The 27,755-nt window shown below is 34.5% G+C and overlaps 1 protein-coding gene across 15 annotated transcripts in view; it reads left to right on the top strand.

Moving 5' to 3' along the window:
* LOC118265585 (CUGBP Elav-like family member 1) overlaps positions 1-27,755 on the top strand; it is a 405,267-nt gene that overhangs the window by 195,340 nt on the left and 182,172 nt on the right. For 8 of the 15 annotated variants that reach the window (XM_050705784.1, XM_050705791.1, XM_050705801.1 and 5 more), the window contains one exon: positions 6,952-6,990. The exons of the other annotated variants lie outside the window; for them this stretch is intronic. In XM_050705784.1, coding sequence (XP_050561741.1) covers positions 6,952-6,990 — 39 coding nt within the window. The remainder of the gene's footprint in view (positions 1-6,951; positions 6,991-27,755) is intronic. 15 annotated transcript variants of the gene reach the window in all.

Here is a 27,755-nt window from a genome sequence, read left to right on the forward strand (position 1 = left end):
CTATCGGTATTTGAAAATGATAGCGCGGATGGTTCTGATTTATGAAAGGAATTTATTTCGAGCTCTGTTCAAAATTTATGTTTGTGTTGATTAACTGAAATATTTTACATTTTTATTTGTGTAAATTAATTTTAGTGGAATACTTTTATTGAAAATTCTGCTTGGATAAGTCTGTAGTGCTTGAATTTAGAGGCAATAGTCAATTAATTGGCACTTTTCACAAAGTCTACGTTGTATAAACTTACATAATATTTTAACAAACGATTATACCATATATGTTATGTGTTCAATCTGCAGATTTTAAAGGTTCCAGCTATTTTCCTCACCAGACGAAACTATTCAAAAGTATACAAGGTTTCAAATTAAATTTCGCGATAAAATAAATGTTCGCCATACATAACGTCTTTTAAGCAGATTTATTGAACGTTTATCTTACGCGAACGATAGTAATGGCTTTAAAGAATGCCTTAAATAGACGATATGATTGGAATAGGAAATGCATCCTGATTGGAAACGGTCCAAAAGTTTACAATAGCCAAATTGCTGATTGCGTTAAGTTCATTTGTTATAAAAAAAATGTGAATGGATTAATTTACCCCTCTTTGCATGGATAGGTTTGGAAAATCATGCTTACTTCTTATAACAAAGTGTACTTTACTGACTAAAAACACCCCGTTCCTTCTCCTGCTTTTCGAGCCGGAGCCCCTTAAACCCGCTAGGTAGTCCGCAGCTTGCATGGGTAGGCTAAGCTGCTTATTATTATAACAAATATTTTAACCAAATAGTGCTTATAGACAGACTGCTTGGACGAGTTTCGTTTCATAATCTTTAAAATTTGTACGTTCACATAATGGATATCAATATTATACTGCTTTATAGTCTGTCAGTTTTAAATAAACGAATGTTTGTTTAAACATTCCTGCAAAATTAATGTCTGAGAAATACACACATAAATATTATAAAAACAGGAACACTAAAGCTAAGAAATCACGCGGACGTTCCCCGATGACTGATCAGGTGAAAGACTAATCCTCAAAATTTTGATACGCTGGGCAAAAACTGCTGAAAGCAGATCGTCCGCTTCAGAAGGCAATCCTGATGCTGACCAGGATCCTCAGACTTGAAAGAACGACCAGAGAGAAAGAAAGGCGCTTTAATTAAATTTCGAAAGTAAACGAAGTTCTAAGTAACAGCTAGTCCTAAAATAATACAACATTTCATCAACAAAGTCATTAACTTTTATTTCAACAATTTTATAGCTAAGTGCCACTGAGTTTGAACCTTCATCATCTCGACGAATGGTCTTATTTCATTTCAGCCAGGCTTTAATAATAAAGTTCCCCAAACCGGTATTAACGGCACTTGCCACTTGAAACCAATAAAGCTAAACGCTCCTTGCGACTTTGAACCGAATTCTATAGAAATCGCTCTTGCTATAATTTTTTTTATACTGCAAAAGGAACTTTTTTATATTATCCCCATCTTCATTCCGTACTTAAAGTCTTAGTGGAGTAGTAAAATAACTTTTGTACGAAGGGTACCAACTTGCGACATAATTCTAGTCGAGTTTCCAACTTTTCGGGCCTATACCAAGGGTGTTTGAGTTTATGAAGAGAGAACTGAGAATCTATAGATCATAATAAATTTCCAAGAGTGGCCGCATTTACAGCCGCAGGCTATATTTATCCACGTGAAAAAAGTATTATAAATAATGATGGAAGTTTCTTTCTTCGCTCCTCGACTTTTGTAAGGAGAAGTGCGTTTTTTCGGTAAAGTGGAAAGTTTGCGGTCTTAAGTCCTACTTGGACCGTGTTTGGAATATATTTGGGGGTTGCATTAACTTGGTTTTGCATAAATATATCACGATGTTGCTGTAGGTACTTGATTCTTGGGAATTGATTTTTGTTGGCATGTTTGAGAACAGTTCTCTTCTTATTGTTATTGGAATGAACACTTCTATTGCATTAATCACATTTACATGTTATGTCGTCGATTTTGTCACATGAGCCGCGTCGTTTCTACCATTGCCATCAGTAATCATCACTCCTCAAGAATAACACTCCCCTACTTAATGCGCTATGTATGTATGTACACATACATATGCACCCCCCATATTTTCATAGCAACGCTATTCTTACCATCGCTCATTTTAAATTTCATCCGTTTATTTCTGTTATTCTCACACAGAAGACCGTATATACTTTTATGTTTTGACATAAAACATAAGTAGTAGTAATACGCGTGGCGGGTAAGTGCAGGATATTTTTCTGCGGGTAGGTACATTCTTATGCTGTGGCTCGCAATAGGGCTGTCGCGTTCTATTAGAGTTTAGTGAAAATGTAATGGCGGATTTAAGGATTCGGTTGCCGGAATTGAAATTGTATTTCGTTTGTAGTTTTAATGTGGATATTTATGTTCACAATGTAGAATATCTTTTAACAACTGTACAGTGTTGACTTTTTATGGTAAAACAATAATTTAACTATCCACACAATGCTGTCCGAACATTACTAAACTTTGAATATAACATAAGAATTTTTCTGGTCAAGGACCAGTTTTGTAATTCTTGTTAAGTTAGGGACCACTATTACTACTACTTTTTTCATGTTGTCCCACACTAGTGATTATCTCATTTAGATATTTATAAAAATTGTGACATTTCTCAATTGTCTCCTTTGTATAAGCTTTAACCCTGGTATTTATTGGACAGAGGTGTAATCTTATACTATATTTTTTTGTTCATTTCTCGGACCATTTTTTGTCTTCTGCAAACCACTAGTATCCACGGTCCACCATTTGGGAATCACTGATATTATAGCCGAAAAAGAATTATTGATTTCGTATTTAATCAACAAGAAAGTCAATCCATCTAACAAATCCACGGCTTAGGTAATCCTTTACCGAAGATTAAGGTATCCTTTAGCAAGCAAAGAAAGCATATTTTCCTTAGCTCTGTTTTTCTATTATTACATTCATGCCCGACCTACGTAACGACTGCCTTCCAGGAGATTGACGATTCAATCACGATACGAGCCCTGACAAATTGTAATAATCTCAAATATGACAACCCTACAACAAAATATATTATAATATAACCCTTTCCTTGAGACGGTGTACTTGTGGCGTTAATCAAAAAAGGCTATATCGTCCTTGACGACCGACATATAGAGGGGGGATTTATTTACTCTCATATAATATTACTTGTGTGTTGAATTTTTGGCGTACGTTCGTCTCTCGAAATTATATGTTTTATCTACTCTATATGATATTACTTACTTGGCCATATTTTCTTTTTATTTTAATGTTGTGAATCGATTGACATTTCGTAAAGGAAATTGGAATTCTTTTGCTGTTTTTTATGACTTATCCATATTAGATTAATAATCTTGACGTGTATAGTAAATTCATGGAACTAATAAATAACTACCTTTAAAATTCTTTCTAAATATTTCTTACTAACATTTATTTCACCACCAAACTGCACAGTTATCCGCGAGATGGAACAGGTACGCAGTAACCGCGTACCGTCGGGACGCACAATCGATTCCTGATCGTAGAAATAACAATATAATTCAACTGGTACGCCCGAGTATCTGCTCAACCCCACCTGAACTCTCCCTCCCCCCTCCTTCCCTCTATCAGGTTTCCCGTGGGATACCGAAAAGTGGAATAATGGAAAAGTATGAATGGTAGGTTTTTTTGAAAGATTCGGTATGTATCGGTTATTTATTTAATGTTTATTTATATTTTTGGTACTTAATGATAATTTCAAAAGAGATAATTTAGATTTAATTTTGTTTAGTTTAAGTTTATTTTTGAACTATAATCAACAAACAAACGATCTTAAAGACACTCCCTAATTTAAATATACTTATTTGAAAATATAAAATTCATATAATATAAGTCAAAATTAGGATTCTCAAATATGTGCCAGTGATTTATTTAAAACTTGATATAAATGAACATTTTTATAGATGATCGTAAAAATCAGGATTACGTACTTGTGGATGCGGATCCCTGAAATTTGTGCTAGGGGAAAATAGTAAAAGTTTGCGGGCAACCTATAACTCACACGAGTAACGTGTTCACGTTACTCTGATACGGCTTTTTCTACTACATAAGAAAAATCTTTGAGATCCTTTTTTTTATGTAAAAGTGTGTAAAAAAACGAAAAGCCGATATCGACGGAAATATTGTTAGCGTTAAAGTTATAAATAATAAAATTTACTCAATTTAGTAAGAACAGTAAAGTCTTGAATCTATAATAAACGTAGGTAGATGATGATCTCTGTCAGATCAGAACCAGACCCGACCATACGGCGCGGCGTGTCGTATCCCGCGCACACCTCACAGATGGAGCCAGGGCTTAGGAGCGGAGCACCTTATGTGTTGCCGGGGCTCCTATTAAAAGAGTAGGAATAAGAACAGGGTAGTTTACAGTCACTAAGAATCCTGACATACCCTCTCGCCTCATCCAAGTCGCGACACAACGCGTTTTTCTCCCACTGAAAAAAAAAAGATTTTACTTTAAAAAAAAGAACAGTAAGTACATCGTAAATAAATTTGACTAACTTAAATATTCTTATTAACTTGCGCGTTACGCTAAGCGTACAAACCTAATACGTAAAAATTCTAACAAAGCAACGTGCAACAGCTATATCTACCACCCAACATATATCACAAATCATCACAAAATTATGAAATTTCAAATACCAAAAACAATATATCACACACTCGTACAATTCCCACATATTTACGTTACACTTCACAATGTGACGCATTCCCACAGGCCGTGAACAATCAAATCAAATGAAAATTAAATCGTGTACGGCACGAACACGGAGACTTAACATTAATTATTCATTAATCCGGCACCGTACAGAATTGATGATGGCAAAACATGGTGACGGGTGCCTTGTATTGATGTGTAGTGTCTATACATATAATTATACTGTCTGGCGTAGCGTAGTGTTAACTAGTAACGAGAATCTTCAATACGAAACCTAAGCAATAAGGTTTACTAAGTGCCTGTTTCACCACCTTCATACAAGTGCCTGTTAAACTTATGTGGCAGATAGTGCATACAAATTACGTTCTTAATTCAAAGGATGATGATAAAAGTTACTATGGCGCCAAGTTACAAAATCTTAGTCCATCCATAGTTATTCTTTATTAAACATGGTAGTTTTACCAGTAACCAGTAATGCTATTTTTACCTCATAATTACATTTGTGCTTTATACACATTTGGCCGCTATCTTGCTTTATGTAAACGATGATGCAGCCTGTGATGGAGCACGTCTACCCATAAACCCCTATTCACTACTATAATTGTTTGAAAGAGTACCTTGCAATAATGACAGTAGTATGACACCCTCGTATCTTGAGAAGGAAATGCAAAACTATCAATATCAGTTATCAAACGATGAATCAGTGTTCAGTGGCTTGTATGTTGTAGAGGGCGTAACTAAGGACGCCATGTTCCTTAGCAACCGTAGGCGTAGTACCCAACTGTACCTCTACCATGAATTTGAAGCAATAGTATTTATCGATAGTCGCTAGCGACAACGTTAATTTTTTGTATGGCAAATTTTACAACGCCTCTACCGGTCACCTGTAGAACTAAAATTTGCCATACAAAAAATTTACGTCGTCGCTAGGAACTATCGACAAATAATATTGCTTCAAACTCATGGTAGAGGTACTGGTAGTTGCAATACCTTGTCATGATAGCCATACTGTTCTATCTATTGTGTGTTTTTATTTCTTTGATGAGATATTTTTAATACAAAGCCCCCACGTGATATATCACAAAGGATGTGATGTTATTACAACACTACGGTTTCACCCACGTGTTCTATTCTTAATTCTTTGAGCATTACCTTCTTCAAATACACAATGAGATTTTTTTTTAATTCTTTACTTAACACTATCTTACTGATATGATTTTTGTTAGCTAAACAAACCAGTTTATCATGGTCTCGATTTGTATGATCTTTCTGCACACTCAACGGTCAGTTTGTACTGGTTTCGCATAGCCGTGGATACGTTATGGTATCTATAAGCCTAATAAGGTATACAGTACCCTTAGTACGAGTTGGCTTTACGTTTAAAGTAATCGAAACGACAGCGCATTCGGCGCTCTGATTGGCCGGCTCGAATAAACCAACCAATCAGAGCGCCGAATGCGCTCTCGTTAAACGTAAAGCAAACTCGTACTAAGGGTACGTAAAACAAACTCATACTAAGGGTACTGTTCTCCCACCTGCGTCCTAATTTCTCCCAAAAAATCCATAAACATGATCCAAGTTCCCTCTTTCCCTGTGATTTGCGTTATGCTCTAATCATTTTCACTTTAACCTACAACAACCAACATTAATATCTTCTGTGATTTATTATTAAGCTATTATATGGCCTACTTCGACGATATTTTGGTATCTATGTAAAGTTATTTTATTACATATTCCATTCTCTGCACTTCCTATAAAAAAATGTCATCTCTTGAAACACAATTCCCAAGGCAATAAACTAGGCAACCTGCATTTTTTATGGTATAAGCCGATAAATGAGCAGACGGATCACCTGATGGTAAGCAATCGCCGCCGCCCGAAACACCAGAAGCGTTACAAGTGCGTTGCCGGCCTTTTGGTCTGAATTTAGGAATACTGAGGGTTCTTGAGGAATCGAGTATTGGGAAGGGGTGATTCTGCATTTCTAAATCTGCCATATACGGACTGCTCGAGCGCAGTTAACCAGTGATTCACTTACACGGATCGCTCTTGCAGAGTCAATAGCTTGAAGTTGCTATTGATAACTGCTTAAGAAGTCCGTGAATGTTCACTAAGTCGAAGTCTGTAATTCACTATACAATTGCAGCGAGAAGCATTCTATGGCGGCCCATAGGTATATTATTGAATCAATGTACTAATGTATATTTTTTCTTTTGTTACAGGTGGATTTCTAATGAAATATTAATCGTCCCATGCGATAAGTATGCACCGTGATATTTTTGTTTATTTACTGTATTTAAAATGTATTTAATGATAGTGATAATTATAGTTTTTCACATAGAACTTAAGTAATCATACATTCATTACATTGTTTATTCAGTACATTAAGAGATTTTCTCGCAATATAAATTTAAAAAAATGTCTCTCGTGACTATTTTACGCTTATTTTTATAACGTTCTTTATTTATATAAAGAAGAGAAAAATAAATTTGTTCCATCCCTGCGTTTATTAAAAAACAGCTCTTAACCACACAAAAATAAAGTTGAATTTCACACAATACTTTTCAACAGAGTTACATTAAAAATTGCCGCGTAATACATAACCGACTAATGGGTGCTCATTATGGCCAAATTAGTTTTATGGCCGTTGTAAACACTATCGTGATAATACTGGCCATAATCTACGCGGCGGCCATATTAACTTACCAACTGCTAAATGCACTGTTACCGTTTAACGTTTTAAACGGGACAGAGTCGTGCCAGAATTGCAGTTGGCAATATTAGACGCTTTACGTTAATATGGCCTTGATAAATATCCGTGAATTTTGGCGTTGTGTTTGATAATTAAAATTATCAGTTTTGGAATGACTTCGTTTGTGTGTCAATGTTTAATATGAACTTGGCTTGATGCCTGAATCCTATTTAAATGCACTGTATAACTATGCTGACATTCTTTGCAAGTACATTGTATGTTATACATGTCAATTACTATGGTATACAAGTCCTTGAAGATAGAATTGAAGACGTAATCTTTAATAACAAATACTTTCGATGATATATTGATTTGAAATATCGCGTAACGTCACTTCTAAGTATTCGCTCCCACTCCTAAACTTTAATTCGTTTTATCTAAGTATTATTTTCTTAAATAACAAAATGAATGATTTTTTATTATCTGATTGATGCACTAATTCGATTTTTAATTTTTATACTGTGTCATTATCCCTTTTGCTAAAGTTAATTTAAGTTTCATGTAAAATCTTTAACAGCTTGACCAACGAGACAACAAAGCAGATACCAAATGAATATCTTTATATATATAATTCTTCTGTACGTGTGTATGTCACTGAACTCCTCTTAAACGACTAGACGGATTTTGATGAAACTTTTTGTGTGTGTTCAAGAGGATCTGAGAATGGTTTAGATTCACAATTTTGTCCGCTGGACAAAGGATTTTTAATTAATTTTTAATTTATTAGTAGTTGTTGATTTTGGAATGTTTTACATTGGATCCGACAGACGGCGCTACCATCGCAGTGTCAAATATTAATGACGTTAGATATTGTCATAACATTTGAATAATAATTTTCACCAAAAAGGTCCAGAATGTTTTAGCTTATTAAAAAAAAGATTAAAATTTTCAAATTAAAGACGTGTAGACAGGACAACGTCTGTCGGGTCCGCTAGTATCAAATAAAATTTCCATGGGCCCCCCTCTTGAGTAATCTGTACCTTGACCACAAGCGTGCGTTACTCACGACAGTCAGCACCCTTCAAATAATTGAAGGGTGGATTTATATTATGAGCCCTGTGATTAGATTACATTTTTGGTGGGTGGACACAGTAACGTTGCTAGTGTCCATTTCATTCGATTTATTTTTTAATATAAAACAGACCGCTTAGCTTATCTTACAAGATGTCTCAGTATAGTTAAGGATATACGTATGTATGTATGTCTATGTACGAGCTATGATGGCGCCGACATTGTTATTTAATAATAATCATAAGCCTCAAAATAAATAAAGATATAAAAAAGACCGGCCTGTGTATGTTGCTATCTAATGTTGAATATTGTCATTTTGGTAGTAAAACATGAGATAATATCGGCTCTGGTCGTATGCGTGCAAATATGAGGGTCTCTTCGATTCTCGAGTTGAGCACAGTATTATTAGAATTTTAAGATTTTTATCCATTAATTTTTTTTCACCAAAGCACGTTACGTATGTATTTCGATGCGTTTTGTGATTACCTACCAAATTTAGTTACCCAAAAATTACTTTTTTGTTCTCGGTGTTAGAACTCAAGCGCCAATATGGTAAAAGATTCTCCCTTTATACGGTATTTAGTCACAAACTCATTCGAGAATGATCTTACTATTTATTTTTTTACTATATCAAACTCTAATCACAATCAACATCTCTCAATCATTCGCCCACACTCAAATCCAAGCACTCCATAATATCTCTACAAGGCGACAATGATCCGAACTCGCTTCCCTACATACACCGAACCATCACTAGCTATCCCCATGGACTCACCCTCGCAGCTGGTGTTACATTTCGCTAGGGTCCGAAAACCAACAAATTATTCCCCGCGGGCACAGCCGAACGTAATTACAGTAATTCGTTCGCACAGTTTACTGTGTATAGGATTAGCAGATGGGTACGGTTACCTTGATTTAATCTAGAGCGGTGTGTGTTTTGTGGACGTCGACGTGGAGCTTTTGGTGTCGGTTCGATGTCGGTTTTGTTCTTGAAGTTTGTTAGGTAGCCTATAGTGTATACTGACAGTCATAAAATATGTATTGCGTGATTATAAAACCATATTAATATTATAAGTGTGAAAGACTGCCTCGTTGGTCGAATAGTCGCAAGTGCGACTGCCGGATAAATGGTCTCCGGTTCGATTCCCGGGTCGGTCAAAGTATTGCTGGGCTAATTTCGGTTTTTCTTAAATGTCTTAATAGTAGCACGGAGTCTGAAATTGTGCCTAGTATATAGCAATTGGTTCACCCCCACGGGACGTATAACACAAATAGTGATAGAAGTTAGTAAAATTGTAAAACTAAACAATTTTTATTTTTATCTCCCTAGCTTATAACAATAAAGTTTTATGAGCTGTGGACATTATGACTGTAAATCAACGCTGACTTCTAACGACACTTTCAGATCTTGATACTTCAATTCAATTAGCTTTAACATCAAAACAAACACTTTAAAACCACAACAATGTTTATTACATCGTATTTTATAATCACATCGTAAAAAATCCCTCTCATCGCGGCCCTACCAAGTCTCCTCCTTAATCTTTGTCTTGAGAGAATTAACATTAATATCTTGTTAAAATAGCTGTGAAATAATAATAAGATTATACGCCGTCCTGGTCACTGAGTTGGGATCGTTTAAAGGAACGTCAAATTTTGACCTAATAATGTCACTGTGAATTTTTTCGCTAAGTAATTTCATATTTTCTGTTTTGGGTATCTTAATGAGGGTGTTTTGTGATTTTAAATTGATTTCTAAGATCTGACGAGGTGCCGGGGTTCTAGCTCGAAGAACAGGAGTAGGAACGCAGTGTTTTTTAATCAGTAAGAGTCTGATACTCTTGCTTCTCGCCTTACCTTCGGTGAGAAAAGTCAATGTAACATAATTCCCCCCCACTCCCTCTCAAAAAATTCATTTTGATTTACTGCTAAATTGCCTCTAACTAATTTGTAAAAACCTTTTCAGTGAGTTAATGTGTCTTTCTACATTTCCTACATATAAAACATCTACATTTCCACTCTTAACAATGCATTTCCCAATAAAAATAAACACTACCTTTTAATAAAGCTTTTATTACATTTTTAATTAAATCCAAGTCACAACATGATTACATTAGAACTCATAAAAGTGCACTATAACTTAATACACACATTTTATTAACTCATGCACTCTAGTTAATGACGTGTACTCAATTTTTCTAGGGGTAGGTAATGAAATTGCATTCTATATACTTATTATTACTCCTTATGAAGGTTTTAAGAAGCCTCAAAAATGTTCCGAGTAGCGTAATGCAACCGAAGAACCTCGAGTAGTGTAAAGTGAAATTTTCTTCGCGTGCAGTCGACTTCTTTTATTAAAAGGTGCTTCAAACTGGTTTCATTTGTGTGGGTGCCACAACGCGCTATGCGTTAGTGGTGTTATGATGTTATACAATTAAGATTTGTATAGAAGTGTTAGATTATAGTTTTTAAATGTTTCATCATCATCGTCATATCAGTCATAAGTCGTCCACTGCTAAACAGAGGCATCCCCCAATGAGTTCAAGATAGTTGCGGTTGAAAGCGACCTGCATCCAGCGGCTCCTAGTGATTGAATAAACCTTTAAATGTTTGTCCTATCGAATTGTAAAGCCTGAAATAAAAGCCCGTTTTATAGTTATTATGTATGTTACACGTAATATTTTTGTTTTACGGTAGCAATAACTGAGAATTTAAATGTCCTCTGAGAATTTGTGACTAAAAACTTAAGATCTTATTATATTAACTGCCATCAGAAAACTGTTGAAGGCAAATGCTCCGCTGACTCCGCTCACCAGTGACCTACGTGATTGTTAACATGTTAAGATTTATTTTTCATCTTTGTCTTGAAATATTATCTAAATATACGTCAGTGTGTGAAAACACCTTATGCAAAGAGCTGTGAAACTCCATCTGCCATCGTTGGCTGTATTATTAAGGAACAAACTAGGAGGCGTCGCATCAGCCTGTGTAACACTAGAACACATTGTCACCAGCCCTGGATCTCGTATTTCTTACGTCTTTAAGGCAACGCGTATTGTCATACATTTGTTACTGATATTTCGTTTTCTTGTTTCTATGTGTGCGTATTCTGTGGTTGGATGTTTTTTTTATTGTTATAGGGTGTTTATAAAAAAATGTTTACGTTACTTCAATATAATTATTTACTTCTTTTCGTTTGTATTAGTGAGTATGTGTGATCTAGTGAATGATGCTATTCAAATTATGTTGTTAGCTTTTAAATTACTGAAGAATTATTTGAATTATACAGACCATTTTTTATTTTATTAATCTGTTACAGAAATATACATAGTTTAACATTTATTTTTCACCATTAAACCAGAACTGGTTTGTACATATTGGTACAATAATAAATTAAAACCTAGCAATTGTTAAGTTCTGATGAATAAAATGTATCAATAAACTTTTGTATGCACCGTGACCTTGAAAATCGAATGAATTGAAGAACCCATTTAACCCGTACCCAATACTCATACATTATTTATTTTACCAATTTACATAAACCGTTCACTCATTCATTCATTCACTCACTCACTCGCTCACACAAGATTCGTTTCCCTTTTACGCAAAACCACATACGTCTTAGATTGACGCGCTTAAATTACTCCCTTCACCTTTGTTTTGCAAATACTGATCTTATTACTTTATTATTAAGGTTTACTTCAAATCTAACACACAAAATTAACCACTCATTTTCTTTAATTCAGTGTATTCTATGATATCAGAACAAAAAAACTATAATACAACACAAACCTAACATCATTAAATCACTCGACTACATAAAGCGGCCCATTCACGCCATAAAGTGTGCCCGAAAAACCACAAATATATCGTGCATAGGTGAATTTAAATTGTTACCTTTTCCTAGCCTTCGTGCCCTTGTCACAGTGTAAGAAAGAACAGAAGTTCCAAAATTTGTGATTACATACATATTTATTTTATTTTTAAACTTCTACAAGTGAAGGAAAATATAGAAAGATATTTATATTAACACAAATACAATATTTTATATCTTTTTTGAGGATCAGTAACATCCAAATCACACAGCCTAACTACGCGATGTGATTCGTAGTAAAATTACATTCACTGAGAAAATATAAAACTGTACTGTGAAAGAGAACGAGCCTTTAATTTTTGAAAAAAATACATTAAACAGTCTCATTAAAATCAGTGGTCAGTAGTCAAGCCACAATTGTGAACAATGGGACTTCTGTTACAATTTCTTTATTCCATCTCTTAACTCAATACCTGCCGTATCTGAGCAAGAATGCCTATCGGTGAGTCGTGTGCGCCCCGAAACAATATTTCTAAATAAAATACTTTCTTGAGAGACTCGTGTTGAACAGTAGAAGCCATAAGACATTCGCGTTGTCAATTTAATAAAATCCCTTAAAAAAATATCCTGGTCTGTACCCTTAGTACGAGTTTGCTTTACGTTGAACGAAAACGAAACAAGAGCGCGTTCGGTGCTCTGATTGGCCGGCACGAATGAACCAACCAATCAAAGCGCCGAATGCGGTCTCGTTTCGATCTCGTTAAACAAACTCGTACTTAGCCTTGCCCCTGCCCCTGTTCAAATCATTAAGACTATCATAAGTCATTAGGTATTTTATAAATAACTTGTGGAACACTTATTTAATAAGAGGCAAAGGGAGAACGAATTGTTGTTTTCATTTATAAAGAAATGAAATAAGACTACTCCTTGTACATAGATTTGAGCGGTAAAAAATGTTTTAAGTTTATGACAACCGCTAACTTTTATAACTTAAGACCTCTAAAACACGTGAATAAAAACGCTCCACAGCTCTCCGTATCGGCCGCATTATATTTAAGTGGGTAGTTTGTGAGAAAAACAGCGTATTGTTGTCGGAATTGAAAATAAACTCGTAGCAACCCCCCCTCACTTCGGGGATGTATAGCCCTCCCCTGTATAATATTGGGCTTGAAACCACAGAGTGTGAAATTACAGAAGGCCAATAGTATGGAATGGACAGCTCATACAATAGATTTAGCCACAAATCAATGATACTATAAAAACGTATCTTTTTCAACACACACTTCGTTCATAAAAATATATAATCCATTTTGCCACATAAAACATTATTGATACATAGAACATACAAGTTACAAGTATTAATTATCAACAACAGCGTTTAATTAAGAAATACAATTAAAACTTTGGTAAACATTAAAACTTCATTAGGGAAAGTTTGCAATATTTGTTCTGATCTGCCATTATATCGATACATTAAAGTGTAAAGATGTAAAATCTAATTAATACAAGTAAATTGTTCGGGAGTACAAAATACACGTGATACATAATCATTTTTTTCTAACGTGTCCAATGTCAATGACATAATCTAATATAGATGCATCTCATAGTTTGAGTTGCATTTTATTTTGACAAATATTTTCGAATCTCACTGTATTTTAAGTTTCCATTCTTACATGAATCATATGCTTCTCACATGCTACTCATACTATAACTGTGTGAAAAGTGCAGTTACATTTTACTTCAGTCTAACATAATATGCATGTTTACGTATATATTTTCGAATGTCATTCGAAGTAAATCTTCGTTAATTAGTGATTCAGTGGCAGTATGTTTGGCATCGTACGGACGTGTTGTACCAGCGTCTCGTATATCCCAATTATTTTCATCCATTGTTTGTTATTATTGGAAACCTGATTGGGCAAAGGATATGGATACCTTTGTTGTATTATACGCCTTGTTAATGCTACATTATTTTGGTATTTATCGTAGTAATAATAAGCATCAATATTTCATTGATAGTTTTATTTTTAGTAGCCTTGGACGTCTTTGTAATCAGAAAATCACTGAAGTAAATAATAGAATCGTTGATAATATGCAAACTGACTTTTAAAAAGTAATGTAAAACATAATAAATAGCGCTCACAAAGACAGTATCACTCATATTTACGTCAATACAGAAATATATCACGTAGTGACGAAATACACTTGCAGGCAAATAAATATTTGATATAATATGAAATAAAAAGCATTTCAATTATTCATATGTTGTATTGCACGAGTATTTCTCATTTTACAAGCTTTTAGATTTTTATAAAAGGAGCAAACGAAAATGACACAAATGTTCACAATTCATTCTCACTTAATTAACAAAAGTTGCTTGATGAAGTCATCACACCTTTTGTGCCCCTTGTTTCAATCGCTCGGCGCTTATTTAAAATAATCGAATCTGCAATCGATAACAATCGAATCAGCTCGATACGATACTGTGTGCCTACCGAATGAAATCGCTCCCATTACCTTCGACGCCAGTTCTGTACCACGTAAGAGGGTTGCCATGTTTGAAGGATAACTTTGGGACTTTTTAATGATTTTCCCTTTTATAAAATATTAATCGTGACTGTAAGGATTATAAAGAAAAGAATGAAATGTGAAATAAAAAAGTTGCTAATATTTTTGATTAACACATTGAACGCTGTGGTGGTCACCGGTGACCGACGTTAGCGGAGGATTTGCCTTCAATAGTTTTCTATTGGCAGTCAATGACTTAATTTGTGTAATTTTTGTGGACGGAAAACTTGCTTACATACCTAGCAAAAATTTCCATTAAAAGAACAAACATAACTTCGTGTTGTAGTCTATTATGTCATAAAAATAATCAGTCATAACAATTAAACTTTACTTTAATATTATACAAATCGTAATCTTTAGTTAATTCTTCACTAAAGTACATATACCTATCAAATTAATCGCATTACCCCTACCGTACATCTGAATAATTTAACCTCCTCTCATATAAGTCTTCTTTCCCATTAAATCCGTGAGCCCATACCCACCCTACGCCGTCGATGGTAGCAGAGTGGCTGCTCACTCAATCTGTCAATTAGCGTGCGTTACTTGGACTGTTACACGCTACGCTTTTATATGCTTTCACAATACACAGTCACGTGTAGGAGTAGAAGGTGTAATTTGTATTACGCTCGATAGACCGCCGTGGAAAGATGTATTGAATTTTCATCATTAATAATAGCGCTTCGATGGTCGAAAATTGTTTGTAATATCGTCGTTTTTGTTTTGTTGTTGGCTAGTATACTTGTAGTGTATTTTGACGAATATTTAGACCTTCAATAATTAAGTATGATGTTGAATCATCTTTAGCCTCGTAGCTATGCTTGTATCCGGTTATACATATATACATACAAACATACATAAACGTAATGATACCAGTATGTTTATGTATCGTTATTATGCTCGACTGAGTTGGTTGATTAGGCTACAGAAGTTACGAGATTACTATTACAAGGAAGGACAGTTTCTATCGTGTACGTATATTTACGCATCCATTTAAATTAGAAGATATACAAAACAACTTAATTATGTATACAATTCTCTTTTTCTGAAGATTTCTAATACAGCATTATATCAAAAATTGTCTTTATGGACTCAACTACTGCACTTTATTACATTGTGACAACTGCATGCTTCTAACAGCTCACGAAATGTGGTAACCGTTAAGTATGTGGGCACTTCGTTTGGCTATTTCGGACATGTTTGGTAACATTCTGTGGCTTGCTTAAGTACAGATTCAGTTATTTAAAGTACCACACTAAAAAGTATGGAGAATTTCTCGGTAAATTTTCCTGCTTGTTTATTTAATATGTTTTTGTAATTGAATAGAAATAATAATGTAGTAAAAAACTATTTGCACAAAAACTATAACTAAAATTTTCTCATGAATAAATTGACACCACATGCTCAACGCTCATGAATTTAATTACATTTCAACAAGCACTTCACGCAAAAACTACAACTCAAATCTAACGCTTCGTTTATCTTAGCTTCGTGAAACCTCGGAAGTAATCGGAACTCGTCGGGTCCCGGGTAGCGAGCCCCGAGGCATCAAATCACCGTACGAAACTCCAACTCAGTCGGAATAGTTTCATTCAATTTGAGAATATTTGTACAACCGCTCTGTACTGTGTTTGGCATTTAAATATTTGGTCATTTAACATATATGAGGAGTGCTAATTAATCACAAAAAGTTATGTACATTCATTTAAACGGAAATTTCTGAAATTATTTGCACTACTGATTTTTATGAATTGCAATTTATTTCTGAATATGTGGAAATGTGAAATGACGAGGTTGGATTTCAATAATTGCAGCGCAAGTCAATCATGTTTTGGTACGCCACGCAGATATTATTGAATGTTTTGTGGATAATTATGTTTTATATTTTATAAAAATGGTAGTTATGTGTTGCCAAAAATATTAACCACCATCATTTATTTCATATTAAAAAGACTGCCTGATGTAATTTTATTGTAAATCTGTTAAACAGTAGTTACGAGCAAAACTAGAATGATACATTTACATTTATTTATTCGTATTACATAAATTTTCTATTCACAAGACATCAAAAAGGGTCTCCATAAAAACAACAGAACAAACTTATCTACTAGTACTCATACTACTGAAACTTTACACCATGTAAAATCGCTTTCAGTTTCAAATTAATCTTAACTGTAATGTGTTTGATCAAGAGATTGTCTAAGTTTGCTATCGGTACAACATAACAAATAGGGTGTTTATAGGATCTAATTGAGATCCCTTCCCCTTCCTCGGTACACCATAGAACAGGTTTCATTAAGACGCTTATTGTTTAAACAATAATTAATTTATGTTGGTGTTGGTAATTTGTGTTTGTCTTGTTGGTTTATCAGTTCCTGTAATGTAAGTGAATATTCAACAGGATTCTGAGTATTACGTTGTCTTGTACTGGGCATGGAAACTGGTTGACAACATTAATTTGTCGTTCGAATTTTTTTCGTAGTAAAATCCGCTACGCCTTGCTACGCCGTAGCTTAAATTGCTACGAACGGGTTTTCATTCGTTTGAACCAAAAGGTAGGTGGTATTTCTGTGAGCTAAATTGAACGTGACAATTTCTTCTAGTTTTTAATAACATGTTCGGGGTTTGAAAAATAATTCGAACAACTAACATCAAATGTATCAGGTGGTACAGGTTTGCCCACGAAAAACGTGTTTTATTTTTCTCCCTAAATAAAAATCTATTGACCAAAACAAAGCAATCTTATTAAAAGTCATGGAAAGGGAGTCTGAAAAAAACTGACATTCAACCTCACCTCCTTTTAAATTACGTACGAGACAAGAATTTTGATGGCACACTGAACTTCTATTTGGAATTAATGCAAGGAGAATTGGACGAGAAAAAAATCTCATTAGAGTACAAACAGCACTTGTCCATAACATTTGATTTCCACATTAAATGGATAATTTTATTTTTAGAAGTAAAAACCACAGAATCAAAATGAAGGCTCCCAGTAACACGAACACGTAGAAGCCTTTTCCCTTCAGTTTATATCAGAATCTAATTACTTCGTTTACCCTAAAAGTGCTGACCACTTTTTCCAAGAAACGGTTGAGCAATTAGCCTAAAATTTCAATTAGAAGAAAATATGAAATCTGGTTTCAGTAACTAATATAATTTGATATATCAAATTATATAGCGCCTACTCAATGTACTTGCGCAATGGAAAATATAATGTGACACAAAACGTTTATAGAATTCTTTGAATTTTATTTCAGGCGTTGGTAATATATTTGAAGCACTTTGTCACTCACATCAATGAAATTTTGAGTTTAATATCTTTTTTACATTCACATTTTCATAAATGTCATGAGTCGATTCCCAAAATTGTATTCAAATGATACACAATACAGAATGTTGTATTAGATATAACATTTCTATATTTCAAACTCTAATTTTGTTATAAACTTATTTCAAAAATTAACTAGAAAAATAACGGTTTACTCACTTATGTGACTAAACCGTTTTTTTTCATCGTCATACACTGAGAAATTCTAGTTTCGAGGTAGAGGGATTTCTCATGTTTCAGGTCTGGGTATCTTGTATATGTGAAATTTTATGTGTGTAAACGCACCCATAGCACAGGAAACAATAATATTAGTGTGGAGCAACGTTTTAAAAAAATATATCTTCATACTTATAATTATTTTCCTTGCCTTATATTCCACTGAACGTTAAATAATACGATAATGTACCAATATTTGCTTATCGTTTACACTTTACACCTTCGTGCTCATCGCTACATACACAAATTATGTACACACAACACATTATCTCGTATATCCCATACAAGCTACGTTGATAATTAATTCGCTTAGCTTTCGCGTGAAACTAGGGATAGTAGGGGGAGGAGGGGGAGGTGTGCGTCCATTTGTACCATCAATTATTCGTTTAGTGTTCGCCTGATTTATGTTGTTTCGCGCTTGACCTATTAATCCCTAGCTAGTTGCGTTTGTAGATTGTTTTCGAGACAAAAATTAATTGCTTACCTAATTAATATGTTCGTTTTCAAATGTTTACACAGGGTGATTTATTGGGTGCTTTTAATTTGGAAAGAGTGATTGTGTTGGTTAAAGCAAATAGCTTTCTAGATTTATTACATTGTAATACTATTAGTTTTAGTCACCTTGAGGCTCTATCTAAACTATTAAAAACCAATTTATCCGTACAATTAAATTGTAATGATCTATCTCCTGACTTCTCATCGACGAGTAGGCGTCTACTGAAAGCTGCCCCTGTAAAATGGCAACCGTTCGATAATTATTCATTTATTAGTAACCCAGCCCATTATTTACGATAGGCCGTTTAACGGCTGGCCGCCTCGGAGGGCGACCGTTACGGTGCTACGCTGCTACGTCGCTACGCGCTACGGCGTAGTCACTGAGTACGGTAATAAAACAAATTGAGATTAATTTTTTTTGGCGATCTGACCTTTACAAATTGAATGATCAAAGTTTTTATGAATGTGCCTAAAATTGTAGGTTTTAAAGTTATGTTTATGGGTACAGTATCTAGTAAATACTTTTTTCTTTATTTAGAAGTACTTTTTCAGTAAAATTAAGAGATATACCACGCTTGGATCACATATTCGACAAAATTAACCCATACGCGGCGACTCAAACCACACAGTGCTTAATTTAAGTGATTGGTGGCGTTATCAAGCGTCCACAGATGAGTGCGCTCGCCGGAACTGTTCAGCTGGCCCTTGTAGGCAGTTTATGTCCATGATAGTGATAATAAATACCTCAATGGAAGAAGTAGATACCACTAGTAACACATGGTTGATTATGTGGAATAAACTTATAAGAAAATCTTTGTTTTTTATGTCTATACATATACATGTGAGTGTTAACTGGCAGGTATTTGTGACAAAGGCCAGAAAAACAAAAAAAAAAAGTTTTGGTACTTATTTCAGTACACAAGATAACTAGTTTAGAGTGTGAATGAATAGACGGTAATTTAAATGATTGTATATTTCTATTGGTCTTTCATTCAATACGAGTAGCTACACTATACTGACGAGAAAATTCATAATGATTATGTAGTCAGTCTCGTCCCCACACTAATTTTACGTTGCCATAATTATGTTTCAAACATTTCATTGAAATACAAATTTCAATGAATGTTATTCAACGTCCACATACTCGTAAACTCACAAACCAACCCCACATACAGACGAGCGCAATAGATTGAACTAGTTTTTAAATGTGTGTGTGTCACGACGAATCGTAACATTGCATTGGTGCGTATCACGAATACAGGCGTATTTAAAATTAATTTTGTAATATAAAAATGAAAACAAGATGAGCTTTTCGTTAAAACCAGTTTTCTATCACTTGTTGTGTTTCGTATATAAATAACATTTTATTTATTGAATCATACAATTGTTAAAAAAGTTATTATAAGTTGAAGATGAAATCTAGACTATCATTGTCACATTTTTTTGTACGTCATCAAAAGTAATAACTCTCAAAACATTTATTGAGACCGTTATGAAACTGTTGTCCTCTTACACACACACATACACACGGGCGCCATAATTGTAACATGCATATGTTGTAGTTTCATATCAATGGACTGCGTTCATTCCTATCGACCTAGGCCACGTTGTGAACTAAGCCTAATTTCACCAGGCCACGTTTGAATGGCCTTACAATTGTTCGCTACATATTGAACATTGAGTGATATTTTCATGCTCCAGTATGTATGTTCCAGGTATGTAATTACTACTGATATTTGGAAATTGTTATTTTACTTCAGGATACTTTCATGGACATTACTTCAACATGCATATATATATACATATTTCAAGCGTGTGAACCATATTGACTTGTCTTTTGAGGATTTCATTTTGTCATGATAATATACATACATAACTACACGCCTGTTTTCCATGGGGGTAGGCATTGTCCCTACAATAGAGCGCCACGCTAATTGCTACGAATCTTACATACACCTCTTCCGCTCTATCAACAGTAGGTACGGTACAGTCTTCGTGTATGCTCGGCATTGGTAAAAACTAAACAAATTGCACCATAAAACATAATATAATCATTTTACTATTATTTATCCAAGAATAAGTAATGACGATTGCGTGGCAGTAAATTATCCTAGACTTACTAAAAGCGACAGGTTGCCTCTTAATATCCATCCACTTAGTAGAACCAAAAAGAACGATTAAAACAAATATTTTTTATTTTTTTGTTTCGTTTAAACTTTATTTGAAAAGAGCGAATAGTTACATTTTCTGATCGCTGAAGATGTTATCTGTGAAAATTTATGTTCGTCGCTTCTGAATATATTTCGTTGGTTTACAATGAACTTGTGTTTTGTAGGTTAGAAGGGCGTTTTAAATTTTCGATAGGATTTCTTTTTTCTTTTGTTAGGGAAGCATTGATGGGTGTGGAATCCAAAAATAGGTAATACTTTTGATGTTTTCAAAAACGAAAGTCTATTACTTCCTAATACTTTTCGATTGCATGTAAAACTATCTTAATTTTTTTATTAACATCTATTTTTAAACTACTATTATGACACTAAACGTATTAGGAAGTATAATAAGATATCGATGCTGTGTCCAGTTCAGTAATTTGGGTATACTAATTAGTAAACCTTCTTTGCAAAGAGATATTAAAAATAACTCAAAAAAATCTAAAGTAATCAAAATGAAATCACTTTCACTCATCATAACATCTAATAATTACACCCTTAATGTACAAAATCATAACCTTATAAATCAGTTGGACACAAAAATCTTAACAAGTCAATAAATAACAACACTTGAACTGATACAGGACGCACCTTAACCGTAAAATGGCGTTAAAGCTGTCACAATATATCACTACGGCGCGTAAGGGCCGGCACACAACAGCGGAGACTGCGTAAAAACGCGTAAATTAACACGCGCGGGGTAAATTACGCAGTACGCACCGAACTTTGAACATGTTTTTACATGTTGTTTACGAACGAATTATTCGAATCGGGATTTCTTTTTTAATTGCTTGTTTTATTTTGTTTGTGTTTTCGTTTTGTAGGTTAAGATGTTCCTTTTATTTTTGTTAGTCATAGAAAGAGATGTAATATTAATTACTATTTTATAATATCTTTATTAATATGGCAAAATCATGCAATGACTTATCACGACTTAGGCGAGAGGGAGTGTTAGGCTCTACTGACTAAAAACCAACCCGTTCCTAATCCTGTTTTTCAAGTCGGAGCCCCGGCAAACTCGCTAGGTAGTCCGCAGCTCCGGATTTTATAATTTCTAGACTAAGATTGGTTAGCTGTTAGCGTAGTTTCCGTAAAAAAAACATTCATTTTTAAATTTGAATCTGCATACTTTCTCCTAATAATGTGACTCAACATAACCAAAGAACTCTTCATTCAATGTTGACCTTTACCTCAAAGGGGGTCCAATTCCACCGACCACTTGACATACCCCATTATACATAAAGACATAAATATAATCGGCCATTGTACATAACAAATGTATATTGAAATGAAATGCTTTTCTTTTCATTTCTTCGCCATTATTTATTGTCTCTGATTGTAAGAAAAAAGTCTTTTTATACCGATTTGAAAAGGTCGGCAGCATTTAAATGACGGAGTTTTTCCGAACTATTGTTGTCGTTTTTATGAAGGTAATTGTTTGACTTCGGATTTTTGCGGTGAATGTAAGCTAGCCTACAGCTGGGTAGATAAAGAGTCGTTCTTCAAGAGTCCTCTTTATAGTACAGCTTTTATATTTTACGTAGTTGACGTTTCATGGAAATATTTCAATATTTTTATCATAACATACACATTGTGAGACATACATAATTAACTAAAAATACGGTTTACTCACGTACATTAATGGAGAAAAGCTCTACTAGTTTCGAGTCACAGAGGGACTCTTCATCATAAACACCGTGCACAGACGCGTGCAGGATGTGTGTGTGCGAACTTTTTAGTTATGTATTTCAATGTCAATTAATTATATTTTACTCGTACGTGTAAGTAATTTATGAAGTCTTTTACACTAACAAACAAGTAACAAAGATTAAGTAAGACAAGTAAAATCCCATCGGTGCCGTTCACGTACAAATCCACAAAACTGCATAGTGCACATGTTCATAGATTTTCAACGAGAAGCATATTTTAAATTTTCGTGGCAACTCCGAGCCTCTGGGTGCTATTAATCATGGAACCGCTAACTTCACGCTCCATAAACACTTTTATAGACACTATACGTTCTCATAACACTATATTATTATCCTAGTATCCAACACTTACTACTATAGTTACTTTTTTTGAGGTGGAAAAATTATCCAATGGCTTCTCTCGCCTTGGGCGAGGCGATAGGGAGTGTCAGACTCTTACTGACTAAAAACCACCCCGTTCCTACTCCTGCTTTTCGATCCAGAGCTCCGGTAACCCGCTAGGTAGTCCGCAGCTCTGGTACTATAGGTACTAAATAATTATTATAAATGCAAAAGTTTGTGAGAACGTATGGATTTTTGATACGTTTACTCATAAAAAGTACTGAACAAATATTTGTGAAATTTGGGGAGACATAGATTGCAGTCTGTATTAATACAGAACCTGTTTTAAATGTGGAGTATGCGAGTGAAACCGCAGTCAGAAACTAGTATAAAAGTAAATAAATCAAAGGAGCTTCAGTTATATAGTAGTTTATGTATTAAAATGTTGCGTGTATATTAAACACTACAGAGTTAATTAATATAATGACATTTTAATGAAAAGGGCTATCTGCGCCTGACGTCATTGTAATGAAGTTTATATGAAAATTATGAACATGCTTTTAAAGTTTGTTTATTTTCATTTCGTTGAAAGTAGTGGTTGTATGACTTGTATGGTTGGTTACAGGTACACTGGAGTTAAATGAAGAGTATTGAAATAGAATATATATAAATATTTTATTATTGAATAATAACTTTGTTATTAACCATTTTAACATTAGACTGAAAGCGTACATAATTCTGAAATTATTATTTAACAACTTATTTAAGAAAAAAAACAATCTGGACACCATAATAAAACTGACAAGACGTTCGTCACTGCATGCATATATGAGTCTCCACGATTTGTATGTAATAGGTCCAATACAATAATTTAATAAATACATACATACATACATAGCCTAACGCCTGTTTCCCATGAGGGTAGACAGAGGCAATGAAACACCAATTGCTACGAATCATAAATACCTCTTTCGCTTCATCAACAGACATTAGTCTTCACAGGCATACTCGTTAAAAAAATACTCAAAACAAAAACAACTTTTCAACCACAAACAGAGATACTAACTAGGTCAAAAATGACAAACTACATTTTCTTCCTCCATCAAATCGTTACCGGACGACAACTAATTTACCGTCGCTCCATCCTGCAACTTATAATATAAACGAGTAACAGTTTCACAGTAATAAATCAAAATGGTCGTCCGTGGTCGCAGTTGAAGAAACCAAATGTAAATACCGGCTAGATATGATTTGCGGACGTGAAGACGTACGCGGTTAAATCATTTGTTTACAAGTACAGCTGGGGACAGTGTTGTGTTGTTTTAGTATTTTTCTTTTTAATTTTTTGTTTAAGAAGTTGTGAATTCGAAATTTTGTTGTTGACGGTTTTTGAGATTTCTAAGTTTTGTTTGGATTTAGACTTATATGCATTAAAAAAAGGGTTTGTATTTTATCCATTGTTAAAATGGCTTATTTTATTTTCAAACTGACAACCCTAATGATTGTTTTGGTCTCACTTGAAACGGTAGTACAACCGTATTGATGTTTCAACACAAAAAGCAAATATAAGAATGAATGTAACCGAATGACTATTACAATGTAAAAAAATAAAACAGAAAATTGCACCCAGCTAAGCTACTACCAATCAAATCCTAACGCTGCATATGCAACTCAATTCTCTCGCGAACAATACCAGAATAGAACGATGCTTTTAATATTTTCCAATTCAAAGCATGGACCATAAAAATATGTGAAATAAAATTCGAAACTCAATACAACAAAAGAGGTATCATAACACTTTTGTGCACACATATACTTAGTTTGTCTGTTTGTAACTGCAGTACCTCAGTTCCGTAATATTGCCGTAACAAATGTGCTGTCGTTAGTTTTACTGCCATATTAATCGTTGTTTTGTCTACTCTCGCCGACGAAACCAACGATTTATGTTCCGTAACAATGGTTAAAGGAACCGATGGCTGACATTGTATTTTAATAAATAATTGGTAACGTTAACGATGATGTTTTTATTTGTATTTGTGAGGTATTGGTGTGTGTTTGGGATGCTTTTCCACCAGCGATGTGCTATGCTACGTTGCTGTGGATGCGTTTGGTTTCGACCAATCATATTCATTGGTACACATAGCATAGCACTGGTGGAAATGTAGTCAGCTAAGGTATGTTTTTTATGGAAAGATGTGTGCTAAGGATGACTTACCTACTATCGGTACATCGTATACTTGAGTTGCGCATCTCGCACAGCAACCTAGATTTCTCACCTTTTAAACCGTTACTGGATTTTTCAGAATAATTCAAGACCGAAATTAGCCAAATCGGTCCAGCCGTTTTCGAGTTTTAGCGACCCAAGATCACTTCATTTTTATTAATACAGATAGATTACAAAGAGAAGGTCTTGAAATAAATAACTTGTTTTAAACTTGTCAATACTGTACAAACGAGTTTGTGTCGTGTGCAATGAACTTTTAAAGTCGATAGTTAAAAAAAGTACTAACTACTTAAAGTTCTTTAGTTACAGTCTTGGCTATAAAAACTCGTTTTCACAAAGCGCTCATTGGCTTGTGGCAGTGTTAATTGGCTCCGTTTTGAACCGAAGCTGTTACTACTTTTTTTAATACGGACTAAGTATCAACTCAGTTTGTGTTAGTAGATATTGGATCTTAATAGCTTCGTTTTAAGTGCTAATTTTTATTGTTTTTTTAGAATTGATTCTAATAATGATTTTGATAATATGGGTTATTGCTTTTCATGAGATCTTGCAAGTAAATTTCTTTGCACATTTTGTGTAGTCGTATGAAGCCTGTATAAAATTATTTTATACACTAAGTACTTGAATTTTATCAAAAATTCAGCTCAGGTTGTATTAAGCTCACAGATCGTTTATTTTGTTCATAAAGCTTGTTTCATACAAACAGACGGATAACTACTACATTACAATGGTTATTCATAGTTGAAATCCGTCTTCAGTCAATACTGAAAGAGAGTGAAGATCTTTTCTAGAATATACGCGAATCTTTGTCACTTTATTTGACAAAGAAAACCTGAAGAACCACTGTCGTAGTGTAGGGCAATGTTAATAATGAAAAGTTTAAAAACATCAAAAACAGCCCTTAACTTCACATCATCATCAGCATCATCAGTCTGTTCTCATCCACTGCTGGACATAGGCCTCTCCAAGGGCACGCCACATATAACTTCACATATCTCCTCGAAAAGGTCTCAAAAAACCTTTCAAAGTCCATTAAAATGTCTGTCGTTATTTCCCGTAAGCGTATCACCAGTGTCAGTGGCTCGAGGCTCGCTCCGAACTCATGCCTCGTGTCCGTGGGTTGAGCTGTCGAGTTTGTCGCAGCACGTCGCTTGTAAATCACGCCCAGTACTGACGCGGCCTTATTCTGACACTTTTCACATATCTCCTCGAAAAGGTCTCAAAAAAACCTTTCAAAGTCCATTAAAATGTCTTTCGTTATTTCCCGTAAGCGTATCACCAGTGTCAGTGGCTCGAGGCTCGCCCGAACTCATGCCTCGTGTCCGTGGGTTGAGCTGTCGAGTTTGTCGCAGCACGTCGCTTGTAAATCACGCCCAGTCCTGACGCGGCCTTATTCTGACGTGAGGATTAAATACCGTTAGCCCTGCGTACACTTTCCACCAGTGTTTTATGCTTTTTAACGAATTTACAGCAATTTAACGGCCTTTGTATCAAATATGCTGCCATTTTTTTCGGCTTACTGTAAATGTATGTGCGTCGCATTTCGTATTTTTGTTGTACGCGAAAATTATTTGGTTATCGGTTGTGTTGTGTTATTGTTTTTACCAAAGGGTGATATGAAAGTTGGTTATGACTATTGCTAACATAATGCCAACTGATATATTTTGCTAGTAAAGCTTTAAAAAAATTTATAAAGAATATAATTTTATATAACACTTATAAACTAGCAAGTTTTATTTCACAAAACGTACAAAATAACGTTCCTACACTTCAACAACCATAAACCCTTAAGTCCAACAGCTACCAATTACAACAGAAACAAGATAAAAACAAATAAACAAACTCAATAACAATGACAAATGCAATTTTGCCGCGTTTATGGAACAAGTTCGTAACAAAACGGTCACTTGCAAGACTACCAATACAGTTAGGCTCAACTCGAACGATAAAAACTTGAAACAATCTGATTAGAAGTATAAAAGGACATTCGAGAAAGGATTTTATCTAAAAACGAACGTTTTGTGAAGAAAAGTTGGTTAATTGCGTCTGTGAAACGATAAAATCACCCAGATTTACTACTACGCACTTTGATTCGAAGAAAAAAGTTCTTACGCAGTAATGTAGAGGCTTTTAGCTGGGATCCTAGGCCGCAATCATTCATTTTCGTCTAGAAAAGTAATAAAAATGTTAGTTGAAAGAGATTTTATTACTATTACTATGCTTTGCCATTTTTCATGAGGTTTTTTTTCGAAGCGTTTTTTAATAACGTACCTATATATTGGTCTGACTAGTTGTGACGACATCAAAAGATTCAATGTCACCCTGTCTGCTCGGTTATGACCCATTATCATTATGGGTTGCTATCTTCTATAGCGAAA

This window comes from Spodoptera frugiperda, chromosome 28 (genome assembly GCF_023101765.2).
Source record: "Spodoptera frugiperda isolate SF20-4 chromosome 28, AGI-APGP_CSIRO_Sfru_2.0, whole genome shotgun sequence".
Lineage (NCBI taxonomy): Eukaryota > Metazoa > Arthropoda > Insecta > Lepidoptera > Noctuidae > Spodoptera > Spodoptera frugiperda.